The 13,215-nt window shown below is 44.2% G+C and overlaps 1 protein-coding gene across 1 annotated transcript; it reads left to right on the top strand.

The window, feature by feature from the left end:
- The first annotated feature begins 1,021 nt into the window (after positions 1–1,021).
- On the top strand, positions 1,022–4,995 carry GJA8 (gap junction protein, alpha 8, 50kDa). The gene is made up of 2 exons (XM_009890078.1): positions 1,022–1,057; positions 3,566–4,995. The coding sequence occupies exon 2, from the start codon at positions 3,576–3,578 to the stop codon at positions 4,773–4,775; it is 1,200 nt and encodes a 399-aa protein (XP_009888380.1). The 5' UTR covers positions 1,022–1,057; positions 3,566–3,575; the 3' UTR covers positions 4,776–4,995.
- Positions 4,996–13,215: the final 8,220 nt, after the last annotated feature.

Below are 13,215 nucleotides of genomic sequence, written 5' to 3'. Positions count from 1 at the left end.
CTGAGCAATTCATACAGAGAGACTGCAAAAATAACACCTCGGAATAAAGTTATATCCTTTAGCCTATAATCAATACTCACAGGGCAGTTAGTTGTACTTGTGGATGCATTACTGAGCCTGCGATTTTTCTCTTCTGTGGGCTCTCCAGAATTTTGGCAGATGGCTGGGGGTAGGCGAGTGCCCCTGGGGTTACGTTCCTGTTTGCTGGGCTGCTGGAATTCGGCTATGGTCCTTAACAAAACAGTTTGTTTTAGACATTTTTGATGCATGTGCAAGGTGCACTTGGAGGAAAAACTAAGCAAAACTAAGCAGAACTAAGACGCTGAAAGGCGAGGTTGTAAAATTGGTATTTCTCAGCTCTGATTAATGTTGACTGGCGATCTTGTTTTCCCATACTGCTTCTTTTTGCCGATAAAATATGTTAAAGAGCAGTGCAAAGTATCTGGCAACGCCAAATACAGACTCAGTACCTCAGTGACTGCCTGTGCTGGAAATCAGTGATGCGACTTTGCTGTCAGAGCTGGGGGTAGGGTAACAAATTAATTCAACTAGTTCCGCCACCATCAGAGATGTTGGCGCTCCATTTTCACCTGTCACACCACAACACCTAAAGACTGGCAAGTGGGGACGCATACAGAGCTGTGCTGAACCATGGCAGAATTACAGAGATGCTTCGGTCCCTGCTTAACTGTGCAAACTCCCATTTATGCATGTATTAGGTTTTCGCCGCCTGTTGCCTGTTCCTCTCCCCCCTCTGCTTTTTCATGTTCAGTGGATTCTCCTCTCTGTGTCTCTGCCTCTCTTTCTCTATTTTTTTCTCTCTATTGTTCCCCACGTCACTAACTGTCACTCACTTCATAAAGCCGTCTGGCTCGGAGCTTAAATATTGCAGGGCAACTAAAACCCACCATCAGAGCCAATTCAGTCATATCTGCTCAGTCGTGCGACAAGATTGGGACTTTTAGGGTAGGGAAGAAGAGAGACAAAAGTTCACTCTTCCCTGCAGAGTGCCAAGAGAGGAGGGGGACACATTTCTTCGGTGGAGCCTTTCACAGCGGCAAGTTGCTTGCTCAACGTCCTTAACCTATACAGTCTTTTTCGCTGGTAGCGTGCTCAGGTTGCAACGTCTGGAAGCGCAGGGTGGGGGTTTGCAACAAGCCCATGTGAGTTAAGAACACGAGTCTGTTGGCTCTGAGTGGGCGTAGGCAGTCTCCTGCTCTTTCCTCAGGACAGGGAAAAGGTGACTGCTGAAATTCAGCGCTGGCACCTTTTTTGAGACTTGAGGGGCTGACTGCTTACAGGTGGAATCCTAGACATTGGAGCTGGTTGTACCACTCATCTTCAGTCCACCCAAAATTGTTCCTTGCAGTTGAACTGATTGAGCAACCTCAAACCACTTCACTTGCAGAAAATAGAGAGGATGGTCATGGCAAATTTTTGAAAAACGTGACTAGTTCGGAAATGATCTCAGGAAGAGTTTAGCCAAATGTAGGAAGCTGCAAGCGAGACATTTGATGGAGTTAGACAGGAAACATTTTTCCTTCTCTCGTACAGTGAGTTTTCCGTATGATAAGGTTTATCACATCTAGAATGTCGCTCTTGCGTGCTGCAGTGGAAACATTCAAGTGGTAGCTGTGGATATCAGCATGACTCACAAAGAAAGAAAGGGATGGAGTTATCTGCGGTGCCTGGGGGACAATGAAGTTTATATTGTGTGTAGTTGTGTTTTTTACAGAGTTGCACATGACTGGTAACTGTTGGGTGTACTTTGCTCTGTGAATTTGCAGAAAGAGAATGTTTAAATCAGTTTAGATAATGTATGTAAACAGCATAATCTTCTGCTAGACTTGTTAATGTAAGTGCTGACATTAACACACTCTTTTACACAACTTTAATGACTGAGAAAGTAGCAATTTTCTTTGGTGATTAAATTATATGTTTGCCGCTTACACATGCAAGGTGTTTCTGCAAGCTGAAGGACTGTTCCGTTCTTTGTTTTCTAACATGGGTGTCTGGGGTTAAAATTTCACAAGGTTTGAAGGCAAGGAAAATGAGTCCATCTTGTTTTAGAAAAATGACATCAGAAGGTGGGGTTTTTTTTTATTTAAAATTTGTGAAATTCCCCAGAGCTATAGAAATCTCAATATTTTGTGTGTTTGTCTATGTGTGAACACGTACACGCAGTAGTTGAGTTGAAACAGACTGGTATGCGTTGGTGTGTTGTAACATATGGCATTACAAATATATCCCAGTGGTATCTGAAGGAGGAGGGAAGTTTAGATACTCAGATTTCCATGCTGTTGACTGTACCTTCTTTTTCCCAGCACTTGTGTATGTGTGTCTGCATTTAGGAAACTATAGATGGAGGTAGTATCTAAGAGATGAACTTCTAGATCCCTGTGAACTGCTATTTTATGAATAATATTCCCTGTTTCACTTGTCATGGTCCGTAAGTTGTCTTTCTGGATCACTGTAATATTCTGCATTCCTCACAGACTTCGGACTGCTGTGATATGTTAAATCAGTCCATCCCAAACAAGTTTCCTCTTTATTTCCCTCATTCATAGATTTTCTCTTGCCTAAAATAATATAGTGGGAGGCTTAGGATACACAGAATGAAGTCCTGGCCTAGGAATATTTTCTTATAATGCAAAAATAACGACACATGTAACGTTTGACTTACATTATTTGAAATTGGCAACAGGGTATCTGTAGGTGGCTTCCAGCTCTGTGTTAACCTGAGATAGCAGCACTGACATTTGAGAGAGAGAAAATAGTATTTTAGGTCCCAGTTACTGACCTTTGTGTTTCTCTCCAGCTTGGTTCCAATGTCAGTGTGGCAACCGACTTCAGAAGAGGATACAAAGAATAACCCCAATAATGCAGATAATTATATTGTATATAATGCATACTATATAGCAAACCTAGTATATGTGGTAGTTATTAAGCATATAGGGTATTACTAACGTAATGGTGTTGTTATTGCTATTCTTACCTAACAGAGTGATTTCTAATGTAGAATTAATATTTGCAGCCTATAGAGAATTCAGGTTTGTGTATGTGCAAGATGGGCAGTGGTTCGAGATGTGTTTGAGCCGTGTGTGGTTCTGCTGCAGAAGAGCTCGGGTGCTTGAAATCTTCACTCTCTTTCCTAACCGCTGCAGCTGCATGCTGATAAATCTGTTCTACTGTACTGCTGGTGAGTGTTTGTACGTGTACAAAATCTAAGCAGGCTCAGGCCACGGAGCCTACAAGGCACCACAGAAGACTCTTACCTGGAAAAGGAGTTAAATATACTCCCCAGCTGAAAAGTAATTGCCCATTTAGAGCCAGGGAAGAAAGAATTTAGCAAGCAGTTTGCTCTGGCTTCCCAGCCCTTCTTCTGCTAATAAATCATTGTGATCAGGCAAATAAGCAAGCAAGCAAGCAAGCAACCTTCTTTCTGTTCTCAAAGCATATTAGGGAAATACTAGTTGAAAGCAACAATAGGCATCAGTGGGAAAACCTGAAATCTTTTAAATTTAGCATAATTTGTGGTCATTCTCTTTCTTTTTTCTTTCCTTAGACAGTAAGAAATGGGTGACTGGAGTTTCTTGGGGAACATTTTAGAGCAGGTGAATGAGCAGTCCACTGTCATCGGGAGAGTCTGGCTCACAGTGCTCTTCATTTTCCGCATCTTGATCCTCGGAACAGCTGCCGAGCTAGTGTGGGGAGATGAACAGTCAGACTTTGTGTGCAACACCCAGCAACCTGGTTGCGAGAATGTCTGCTATGATGAGGCCTTCCCCATCTCCCACATCCGGCTCTGGGTCCTGCAGATCATTTTTGTATCAACTCCTTCGCTAATGTACTTTGGGCATGCGGTGCACCATGTCCGCATGGAGGAGAAGAGGAGAGAGAGAGAGGAAGCTGAGAAGCGTCAGCAAGCTGAGGTGGATGAAGAAAAACTGCCCCTGGCTCCAAATCAAAACAAAGGCAACAACCCTGATGGGACCAAGAAGTTTCGCCTGGAGGGTACCCTCCTGAGAACCTACATCTTCCACATCATTTTCAAGACCCTATTTGAGGTGGGATTCATAGTAGGTCAGTATTTCCTGTACGGCTTCCGAATTCTTCCCCTTTACCGTTGTGGGCGGTGGCCCTGTCCCAATCTTGTGGACTGTTTTGTCTCCAGGCCCACGGAGAAGACCATCTTTATTATGTTCATGCTGGTGGTGGCTTCTGTGTCCCTCTTCCTCAACCTGGTGGAGATCAGTCACTTGATCCTGAAAAGGATCCGGAAGGCTCTGAAAAGACCAGCGGAGGAACAGCTTGGGGAGGTCCCGGAGAAGCCCCTCCATGCCATCACAGTCACCTCCATCCCGAAGGCCAAAGGCTACAAGCTGCTGGAAGAAGAGAAGCCGGTGCCCCATTATTTCCCTCTCACGGAAGTAGGGGTGGAGCCCAGTCCCCTTCCATCAGCCTTCAATGAGTTTGAGGAGAAGATTGGGATGGGACCATTGGAAGATCTCTCCAGGGCATTCGATGAGAGGTTACCATCATATGCACAAGCGAAGGAACCGGAAGAGGAGAAGGTAAGAGCAGAGGAGGAGGAGGAACAAGAAGAGGAGCAGCCGGGACCTCCGGAAGAGCCAGGGGTGAAGAAAGCAGAGGAGGTGGTGAGCGATGAAGTGGAAGGGCTTTCAGAACCTGCTGAAATCGCCGCTGATATGAGACCCCTCAGCAGGCTAAGTAAAGCCAGCAGCCGGGCCAGGTCAGATGATTTGACTGTATGAAGGTGCAGGATATGGGGAGCACATGAAAAGGAAAAAGTTGAAGAGAAAAGGAGAGATGGAAAAAGAATCAAAAGATATTTTTAAGCAAAGTGATAAAATGGCCATTTGAATATTATTTCCTCTTGAGATTCTCAACTGGAAAGGTACTATCATGGTAACTGTGCCTTATTTGCCCTGTATGTCCATTTGAAAAGGAACATTTTCCCTGTTCCCACATGCCAGCTCACTCCTTACAGTAATAGCTACACTATACACATAACTGATGTATTTTAAAACCTAATGTGGCAGTAAAACCCAAATGTCACCGCTGTGAACGTATTTACTGGAAGCTTTGTGTTCCACATTTCTCTAGTAACGTGGGGAGGATCTCTCCCTTCAGCCAGCGAGGGGGAAGACTGATCAACAACTGTACCTAGTATTTCTTTTTCTGTTTCCACCTATGGCATGCTGAGCAGATGTCCCCTTTGCTGCTGGCATGGAATTGCAGTTATTTAATTCACAAAGTGAATTCTGTGCTTAGCATCACCACACTAAAATAGTAAGCACTATTTCCCCTCTCTTTTCAGAAAATAAAGGCCAAAATGTCCCCCGTTTCTCTGTGAATGCAAATCTGACTTAGGTAAAAATATTTTCCCTTTGTCAAAAATATTTGTTTTTCAAGTGACATTGACAGTGGGCAAGGTTAACAGTAGCTCTTTACTAGGACTTAGCAGATGCTCACAGATGGATTATTTGTTCCCAAGAGGGTCATCCAGCCCCAAGCCTATTGCAGAGCACTAGAAAGAATAAATTCAAGTGATATTTTTTACTTGTAGTCTTGTGACTTAAAGATCTGAAACTCGATTTAGCAAAGCAAGCGTGGGAAGACTTCTGTGAAAGGAGGAAACAGCTACAGCCCCCAGAGCATGAAACCAAATACACACCTTCATGGGACGATCCTGACATGTGCTCAGTTCCTGGAGCTCCCAGACTTACAGGCACTCAGCAAATCTCAGGTACAGAGTCCTGAAGGCATCTGTGAATCTAAACCAGGGGTCTGGGTAACTATGTGACTATTTAAACTTCTAAATACAAAACTGGTTGTTCAAGTTTGAAAAGTCTGATGTGAATAATAGTCTTTTGACATCCTTTGTTTTTAATTTGACAGACAGGAACCATCCAGTAGTCTGCTTTCCTACTAAATGCCAAAGTCTCAAGTAAAACAAAGCCTTTCAAAAGATGATATAGACCTTTTGTGCCAACAGGTCTGTACAGAACTCTCAGAGCCTCAGCAAAATCTTTTTTCTGTTACAAAAGGCAGAAAAGCATGTGCTTGCAAATGTTTAAATGTCTGTGGATTTCTAATTTTAGGACTACAGCAGCACCTTTTGGCTGGGACAGTGCAGCAATGTGCTCAAAGGCTTCAGGTTATCAGCTACGTCCCCCCAAAACTGAGCCTCATGCCAGAAAAGTGCAGGTATGCACTCTGCTCTGCTCTGCTCTGCAAACCTCAAACCCTGCCAGCTCAGCAAATTCTTCCTGCTGGGCTGCAGCCCATCCCATTGTTCCCAGGGCAGGCTCTAATCCAGGTCAGGGAAAAAAAAAAAAAAAGGTCTTTGGCATAATGCATAAAACTCTCATCCAGCCATTAGCTAGAAAAGACCCCCTGCGGTCTCCTGTTGCAGCAGGGCTGACTCCCAGCCCACTGAAGCCAAACGGGTGTCTGAGAGAGCTCTGGGCAGGCTTGGGCTCACACCTCCGGTCCTGCTGCCCAGTGTCCCAGCTCCGGCAGCCACCAGTACCGTCAGGTCTATCACTCGCTGACCTAACCTGTTTGGGGGAGCTCCCCTGCATTGTTATGCAGCTGCCCTGTACGAGTGCAAAGGTGGCGAGATTTCACTGCTGAGTGAAATAAGCTGTACATATGTAGAAAGTTTGTAGGGTGCATTGGGATTCTTCAGCACCATAGCGGTGCCACGTAATTTTTTTTTTTTTAAAATATATATACTATTAATCTGTTTGCTCCTCTTGGGCCTGTGTATTTTCCCAAGGTGTCCAGCCTGAGGTCAAACTCTTTGCTCCCTGGAGAAAGGCTGTTAGGTTGTCCTTCCTTGTGAAGGAAAACTGGAAGGTACCTCCTCAGTTTTGGGAAGGAATATGACAAAGCAGCACATGCAAAGGAACGTGCAGAGGGAGAATCTGGAGTCTACCATGTGCCCCCTCTCTTAATACAGAAACAGGAGAACAGTTAACACAAATGAAAGGCAACTGAGGAAAGAAAGTTTTCAGCAGAAAGAGTCCGCTGTGCCCAATTCAAGACACTCGAATTCAAGAAAGGGCAAAGATTTAGGTGAACGGCAAAATCACCACACTTAAACCAGATGGGATCTATTACTTTTTATTTTCTTCACAGAAAGATATAAGAGAGTTTTAATGGTTTGGAGCCTAAACCGGCCCACTTGTTGAAGGGGGCTGGAAACATGCTTTCCCATAGGTAAAAAACAAACCCTGTAACGTTCAGTATGAGGTATCTTCTGCCTTCTTCAGCATCTGACCCTTCCTGATACCAATGTACTGGACCAGATGAATCACCCCCACCCTTGTTTACATCTAATTACTCGACAAGTCCTATTACGTACCAGGTATTTTAATAACCATCCCTGTTCCTGACCTCTGATGTGCATACCTTCAGTAGCTCACTGGACTGCTTAACGACAAGTGCTTATTCATCAGAGGTATATGGTTCACAATAGGGCTGTCAGGCAGTCCAGTGGAGACCCCCAGTCTTTAATCATCAGATGTTGAGTATGTCATTCTTTTTCACTGGAGTGCCTCAGTAAAATGCACTGTATTGCAAGGTACTCAATGGACACTTTGTAGTTCTTCCTTCCTCCGGGTCACGACAGCACAATGAAACGAGCCGGCGTTTTCCTCCTGCATCCAGTCAACTGCTTGTTGATTTATTTTCAAGCCAGTTTTCAAGTACTCTGTCAGGCTGTTAGTGAGCCTGTAGCCACCATGTACAAGCCGCGGCATCAAGACAGCGCTTCTCAGCAAACTGAGCAGGGAACTAACAGTCCGGTCTTCTGGCATTCAGCCTCATCTCTGCAACGAAATCACTGTGGGACTGTCAGCAAGTCATTCTTCCTTCTCGTACGATTGGGAATCATTTTCTACCTCACAAAGACAATGTGGGGCTCGATATATTGTGTTAGTAACAGAATGGGAGGTCCTTGGATGGAAGGCCCTACAGATGAGCAAAGGATTATGGCTATTTCTGGATGTGATAGCATATAAATTTGTTTTATTCCCTCTCAATGAGACAAATTTAATCATTTATTCAAGAAATTCCTAGTGAAGTTGCATAACAGCCTCAGAGCTGTGGATTCAATGTATGACTCTACTTGAAAAATAATCGAGCAAAGCATAGACATATATGTAAAGAACAGGGGGAATTATCTTCTTGGGAGGGGGGGAAGTCACTGGACAATTAGAGGCATGCCTGGACCATTTAAAGGTGTGTGTATCCCCTTGGCCCTCTGTGCAAATAAATTACTAACTGATCACATGGCTCTCCGCAAGGAGCATAAGATGCAAGTGTCAAAATCACCAAAGGAGGTGAAAGTAGAAAAGAAAGGTAGTGTCTTAGCTTACAATAGCATGTGGGAGTTGGTGTTCTCTAGTGTCTAGAGCAGTGGACCTAGGATAATAATCTTAGATTTATTTCCAGCTCTGCTTCTGACTTGCTGTGATAATCACTTTACCTCTCAGTGCCTGTTTTCTCCACCTGTAAAAAGGGTGTAAGAATTTCTACCTACCTCACAGGGATGTTGTGAGGCTTCCTTAATTCTGTTTGTAAAGTAAGTAGGAATGATCTGATGAAAAGCACTGCTGAAATGCATGGTATCCTTGTTATTTCCTGGCAGAACTGCTATCTCGGTTAATTTATGACTCCTTGACCAGAAGGGCAGTAGTTTGAAAAGGTGAACACTGCATTGCACTGACAACATCAACACAGATGTGGATTTGCCATGAGTGTAAAAAGATTCCATTGACCCCTCACCCCTTTCTCCCACCTTAGCCTTGGCCTGGCCAAATGAAGCAGCGGTGACAGTGTGCTTACATGGACCCCTCTTCTCCATACTCAGCATCCATTCTGGGGCAGCATTTATGATTAAATAAGACAGTTCCTGGAGGGGGATGCAGGTTGGTGGAGGTCTAACAATTTTAATGTCTTTGCAAGGCATGTGGGAGAGGGTTGTATAATGCAAAATAGTGCTGGGCTTTTGTTTTAAACCACTCAGTGCAAACTCCAAGTAAATCTTCCAGAGTCTCCATGGAAGAGTTTACAATTGCTTATGGCACACGGAAAAAAAGCCACCCTTCATGAATGCAAACCCACAAATTATCATGCCATACTGATTCTTTAGGTGAGATAGCTACCAATGATCTCGTAGCCCTGAAACACAATGAGGTACAGAGCTGGGGGGATCTCTGCTCTCTAGGGCTGTGTGGGCATGAAATCCACTTACTGAGGGAGGAAAGTCCAGTCTCTCCTGCCACTCAGTACATCACTGACTGTGCAGTTTTACATTTAAAGAGCGGCTGTGTCATACAACGCTGAAAAAAGTGGCAGTTTGCTGTTTTGTATAGAAAATGGCTTTTCAGGCTGACAACTGAAAGTAATCCTAGCCTAGGCATAGTTTTGTTTAGTAAAGGCAGGAACATCCATGAGAACTAGACTAAAGCCTTCCTATAAGCCCGAGGCAGTTGTGATAAAACGCTATATGGTGCCAGATTTCCTGAGGGCCAGGGTTGGATAAGCGGACCAAAATCAGGGGACTCGTCTAAGTTTTTTTCCCCCAATAGAACGATGCTACCATTTCTAAAGCTCTGTGTATGGTACACCTTTTAACATGGCTCAGGAAGGGCTTTTTGCCAACACCAAATGTGCTTATACAGTTGACTAGCAACCATGGCAAATAAATGTGTGTTGACTTGCCAAGACGTAGCCTGGCACACAATCCTTTCCTTGCAACTAGCTTGGCATGCACCTATTTCAGTAGAACAGGCGAGACTCACATCTCTGTTAACAATCTGAGTTTTTCTCTCAGCAGCCTGATGTACAAAGAGACGCTGAAGGTTTGTTCAGCCTAGACAGGAGGGGGCTAAGAGGGTGGGGAGGTCTAACTGCTGTCTGGGGGTCCCTAACGGGGAGTGACAGGGAAGATGGAGCCAGATTCTCAACAGAGGTGCACAGCAGAAGACCAGAGGTGACGATCACAAGGAGCAGCAAGGAAAATTTTGACTAAAAAATCTTGATGAGGAAAAAAATGGTTCAAATGGAGAGTGGTTCAGCACCAAAGCAGGTGCCCAGAGACATGGTGAGATCTCCATCCTCGGAGAATGAAGCCTGACTGGGAAAAGCATTGAGCACCCTGGTCTGACTTTGATGTTGGCCCTGCACTGAGCTGAAGTTCAGACCAGCTAATCCCTTCCAGCCTAAACTATCCATCCCATGGGAGGCTGAAAGCTCAGTGCAGCCACTGTGTGGTGGAACAATGGGTGTGGGGCACTTTCTGCCTCTCTGGGGTGTTCTGGTAGAGCTTGCTTTGACTGTCCCAGCAGGCAACACCAGCTAACTGGGCACTGCAGCAGAGGCTGATGCACAAACACAGTCAACTGATGTTTGGTAGCTAGAAAAGCTGCTTGAGGCCAGAACCATGTGTTGTGTAACTGGTTTGGAAAGAGCATTACAAATAAAATAATAAAAAAAAAAAAGAGTGTGCTTGTCAACAGAGAAAATCATGGAAATATAAGGGGCTTAGGTCTTTCCAGCTCCCTTTAATTTCAGTGTCAAGTGTGCCTTTAAATCCATCTGAAAGTGCAGAGGACTGCATTTTAACGTTCAGTCAACAAAAACCTGTGGATTTTAAAGCTTGCTGATCTGGGATGAAGCAGAACTGAATAGAAATGGTGATTACTACTGACAGAACATTTTGAAAAAAAACCCAAACCCACAAAGACTGTTGGCCTTCGCCTTGCTAGATCCGGCCTGGCACAGTAAAAGCAAAACAAGCCATTTATTGGAAGAAAAGGTTATATTGCTTGGAAAAGTCATGCAGTAGCCTCCTGAAAAAAATTTAAGTCAACACAGCAAAGAATTTGTGGGGAAACATTACAGAGAAGAGTTGGTTCCTCTGGTGTTTCCTGAAGCTCAGGGGAGAGCTGGAGGATGATCAGAATAAGGAAAGGCAGTCACAAACAAGCATACCAAAAACCCCTGGATTACAGGCAGTTGTGGGGGGCAGAGGCCGTGCAGGAGGGCAGCAGGGAATCGCAGGTAGGGGTGCAGCACGCCAGCTGACGGGCAGGCTGCAGGCAAAGGCTGAAGCGAAGAAGCCTGCAAGCTCATCAGTCGAGTACCTCATTGTAAGCACAAGGCAAGCCAACCTGACACACAAATTAAACCCAGCCTGTTACCAAATCTGGTATTTCTGGATTTTAAGAAGGTCGGCAACTTTAAAATAATGTATTGAACTTTTTTGCACTGGTTCCTCTACTTACCTGGCAGAATTGAGAACCAAAACGAGCATTGACAGAGCTTTCCCCCCTCCAATCTTTCTACCTAAGAATATGAAGAATTACTGGGAGAAAAATGTTGAGGTGTTTCTCAATACATATATGTTAGTTCAAAGAAAAGTCATAGACAACCCATAAAAGAATTCATCTAGTGCCAGTGAACATCATCATGCGAACTCAACCACAAATAAATTCAAAAGAAATTCAGAAATCGGAATGATGTCGGATTACTCCCAACTTCAGAGCTCCTGTTTATGAAAACCTCTGGAGAGAAGAGAAAAGAAAATGGATGGCCGGCTGCCAGCTAAGCCTATTTGTCATGAATATGCCCTGTAGCACCTTCTGGAAACCTGTGCTATTTCTAAATATACTCTTGGCTAACAAACGACTTTAATTCAATATGCTCCACCTTTCTGCTTTACTTGAAAGACTTGACTTTAGTTCCCTCTATAAATTGAACATAAAATAGCGACATTCACACTTTAATATGTGGAAGAATAAAGTACGGAACTGAGCGGAAACCTGTCGATGTACTGACCAGCGCTTCTTCCTCGTGAGCTGCCTCTCCTCTCTGGCCACCTCCATCTATATTCTGTCTAATGAAACTACCAGCCCCTCACAACTGAGAAGTTGCCTTTGTACGGGTGCAGTGCCGTGGACCCTTCTCCCCAAACATGCACATCAGCAGCTATCTAAGGAGGAACAACGCGGAATAAATTTCCTATTTTCTTTTTACACTTTTTGTCTTCCCTGAAGGAGAAGTCCTGGGGCTGGGGGGTGGATCTGAGTTTTGCCAGTAGGAGTTATCTTTTTCCCTGTGTGTTTCTCCCAAGGCTCAGGGATCAGTAATTTACTGTAAGCAGAGGCATGTTTCAAGCCTATTTATAAACACATGTAAAGAAGAAAGTTTAAAGACCTATGACCAAACTCTGCCTTGTTTTTTAACCTTGTGTTGAAATAAGCAGAGTTACCAAGGTGTAAACAAGAGCAGAATTTGGCTTTGTATAATTTATTTTTTAAAGGATTTCCTGTTAACTCACTTCTTTAAAAAACAACCAACAACTAACCTTGCCCCACAGCCCACCAATACAGAACAAAACAACTATAAATCCCTCCAAACTCAGGAATCTCATCACTTTAGGAAAGATCAGTTTCTAAGCAGCAGATACAGAAAGGAAGAACAGGGCAGCTCAAATCTCAGCTCTGCATTAATTGGCAGCAATACCAGAAGCTGTTAAAAAAAAATAAATAAAAAGGCTCAGATCAGATACGATAATCTGCTCCCTCAGTTCATTTCCCCGTGAAAGCTGAATGTTTTTTTCTCTTTGCAATGCTGTAGACAAGGAGACAAATTTCAAACCAAGACGACGGGCAGCAAGACAGAAAGCCAAACTAATCAGAGACTGTGGGACTAACTCAGTGACTCGGCACAACCAAACTTAGATGCGTTTTCCTAGTGGAATGAGTTGTAATGAATAAAGGTTCCTGATTTTCAATCAGCAGGGGCTCCGTGCTTTGTTAAACTCCCAACTAGCCCCACTTGACTCCTTCTCTTCCCGTATGATTTATTATTCCAAATGTAGAGATTATTGAGCGGCGAAGGTTACGTGTGTTTTTAAGAGGGGAAAAAAAAAAAAAAAAAAAAAAAAAGAAAGATTCAGACACCACAAAGTTCAAGCGGGGACGTGACTGTGACATGAAGGATTGGCTCCCACTCACACCGATAGGCATCAGGAAATTCCCTGTTTGAACTTCTACTTCCCTCCTGGCCCCATTCCTTGACACATTCTAGTTGCACTGCCCGAAAGGCGCCCCCAGCCCGGTTGTCAGCGCTGAGGAAGGATGGATGGCAAGGTCCCCACCCGGGAGATGGATCCCC

This window comes from Charadrius vociferus, unplaced genomic scaffold (genome assembly GCF_000708025.1).
Source record: "Charadrius vociferus isolate BGI_N301 unplaced genomic scaffold, ASM70802v2 scaffold287, whole genome shotgun sequence".
Lineage (NCBI taxonomy): Eukaryota > Metazoa > Chordata > Aves > Charadriiformes > Charadriidae > Charadrius > Charadrius vociferus.
Note: the sequence above shows the minus strand (reverse complement) of the source record. Positions and strands in the feature narration are given on the sequence as shown.